The sequence below is a fragment of the Triticum dicoccoides genome, chromosome 1A (assembly GCF_002162155.2).
Source record: "Triticum dicoccoides isolate Atlit2015 ecotype Zavitan chromosome 1A, WEW_v2.0, whole genome shotgun sequence".
Lineage (NCBI taxonomy): Eukaryota > Viridiplantae > Streptophyta > Magnoliopsida > Poales > Poaceae > Triticum > Triticum dicoccoides.
The window spans coordinates 72,894,794-72,897,102 of NC_041380.1; the positions used below are offsets into that span (position 1 = coordinate 72,894,794).

General features: G+C 51.9%; 1 protein-coding gene across 1 annotated transcript; it reads left to right on the forward strand.

Moving 5' to 3' along the window:
* Nucleotides 1-623: 623 nt before the first annotated feature.
* Nucleotides 624-2,062, forward strand: LOC119367045 (peroxidase 5-like). The gene is made up of 2 exons (XM_037632703.1): nucleotides 624-964; nucleotides 1,093-2,062. Exons 1-2 carry the CDS (start codon nucleotides 725-727, stop codon nucleotides 1,876-1,878), a joined length of 1,026 nt encoding a protein of 341 aa, XP_037488600.1. The 5' UTR covers nucleotides 624-724; the 3' UTR covers nucleotides 1,879-2,062.
* The last annotated feature ends 247 nt before the right edge of the window (nucleotides 2,063-2,309 follow it).

Sequence of the window (2,309 nt, forward strand, 5' to 3'; positions counted from 1 at the left end):
ACCTCGCGCCGGCGGCGTCGCCTCTAGGTCCTCGCGCTGGCGGCGTCGCCCGGTCCTCGCTCCTGCGCCGCCGTCTCCAGGTCCTCGTGCGAGATGGGTTAGGCCAGACGCGGGCGATTGACAAGGGAATTGACAGACATGCTAAAAAAAACAGTCACCCATGACCATAATATCCTTGTTGATTAAACTTAATCTTTTTACTTAATAGGTTTAAATCAACGGTGAAGAATAATCAAAGGAGGAGTTACATGAAATTACGTTTCATAACTCCACAATCACCGTAAAAGAGCTCAAATTATAAACGTTCGAAAATAGAACACCTGAAGTTTATATTGATATATTTTTGTAATATATGACTTGTATTAGGTTGGTCAAATTGATGATCTAGGAGTACGTGCACGCCCTGTGAACTGAGAGAGAGGGAGTACTCCAGTTCCTTGACGAGTAAGCGAGTTTACTTTAGCTGATGTTAGGTGGATGTAAGCCACCCTTAGCGACGATCTGGTCTTCAAGTTGACTCCGTAGTCGGGTATATATAACGCCCGGAGCCACTTTTTCCCCAACTGCTACACGGTGAATGCAGTGCTATATAAACACCAGTTCACCCAGCCATCAACGCATCACCACAGCAATCTCTAGCTTGTTACGAATTTGGGGAGCAAGAGCAACCTGCAGCCCACGAAACTAATCCACAATTAGTTGCTTCGATAGTAAGCTTCCAGTCATGAGGTTCCCCACTTTAGTGTTTGCGTGGGCTGCGGCGGTGCTGCTCGCCGTGGCCGCCTTCTCGGCGGTGGCAGATGCGTCGCCTCCGCCGTCGAAGTTTCTGAAGGTTGGGTTCTATGAGCACACGTGCCCACAGGCCGAGTACATCGTGCGCGACGCCGTCCGCCGCGCCTTCGCCCGCAACCCAGGCCTTGCCGGTGGCATCATCCGCATGCATTTTCACGATTGTTTTGTCAGGGTAAGCAATGACCATCATGCACCCATGCACCCCTACTCCATTCACGGTTCATGCAACCTTGTCAGTGCAACGTTTACATTCAGGTACCTGATCTGACCATTGATGTTTGTGTTGTTCTACATGTGTAGGGTTGTGATGGCTCGCTGCTGATCAACTCGACGCCCGGGAACTCGGCGGAGAAGGATTCGCAGGCGAACAACCCAAGCATGCGTGGTTTTGAGGTCATCGACGAGGCCAAGGCAGCCCTAGAGGCGAGCTGCCCACGCACCGTCTCTTGCGCCGACGTGCTCGCCTTCGCCGCGCGCGACGGGGCCAACCTTGCCGGCGGCATCAACTACCATGTGCCGTCTGGTCGCCGTGACGGCCGCGTGTCTATCGCCGACGAGGTGCTCAACAACAACGTGCCATTCCCGACCGACAAGGTCGCGGAGCTCGTGGCCAGCTTCAAGCGCAAGGGGCTCTCCGCAGACGACATGGTCACGCTCTCGGGCGCACACACCATCGGTAGATCCCACTGCTCCTCCTTCACTCAACGCATCCACAACTTCTCGGGCGAAGTCGGCCGGACCGACCCGTCCATCGACAGGTTCTACGCGGCAGAGCTGAAGCATCAATGCCCTCCATCGACGGACAACCCTAGCGACCCCACAACTGTGCCGCTGGACCCCGTCACGCCGGGGGAGTTTGACAACCAGTACTTCAAGAACGTACTGGCACGCAAGGTGCCGCTCACCTCCGACCAGACACTACTCACCAGCCCCCGGACCGCCGGTATCGTCGCGTTCCACGCCGCCGTGGAGAAGGCATGGCAGGCCAAGTTCGCTGCCGCCATGGTCAAGATGGGCAACGTGGAGGTTCTCACCGGTGAAGAGGGGGAGATCAGGGAGAAGTGCTTTGTCGTCAACCACCACTAGGCAATCATTCCAAAGTCATTCAAAGCATATCTATATATTTTGTGTGTCCGTCGATCGCAGATCATACTGTTAGTTGTCAGTGTATGTAATTTGACTTTTCAAAGTGATTTCTTTGTTAGTTGTTTGTGTATGTCAAAAAGAGTTTTTCTTCCATCCGTCAATGTAAAGATGATGTTATGAGTTTTGACTAATGTGCATGCAAGCTCAAGGACAAACTAAAACGAAAAGAGATCCACTCATAAACAATTCACGTCGCTACAAACAAGGGCAGAACTTTTAGAAGAAAAACGTAAACAATTTGTGTAGATCATCCAAACTAGCACGACTTCGGCCCCGGGCATCCAGCGCGATTAAAAAGACCGTGTAAAGAATTAGTCTCAAAAGCATTTCTGTTTTGTTGAAGATGTATACACAGGTAACATTCATTCCCA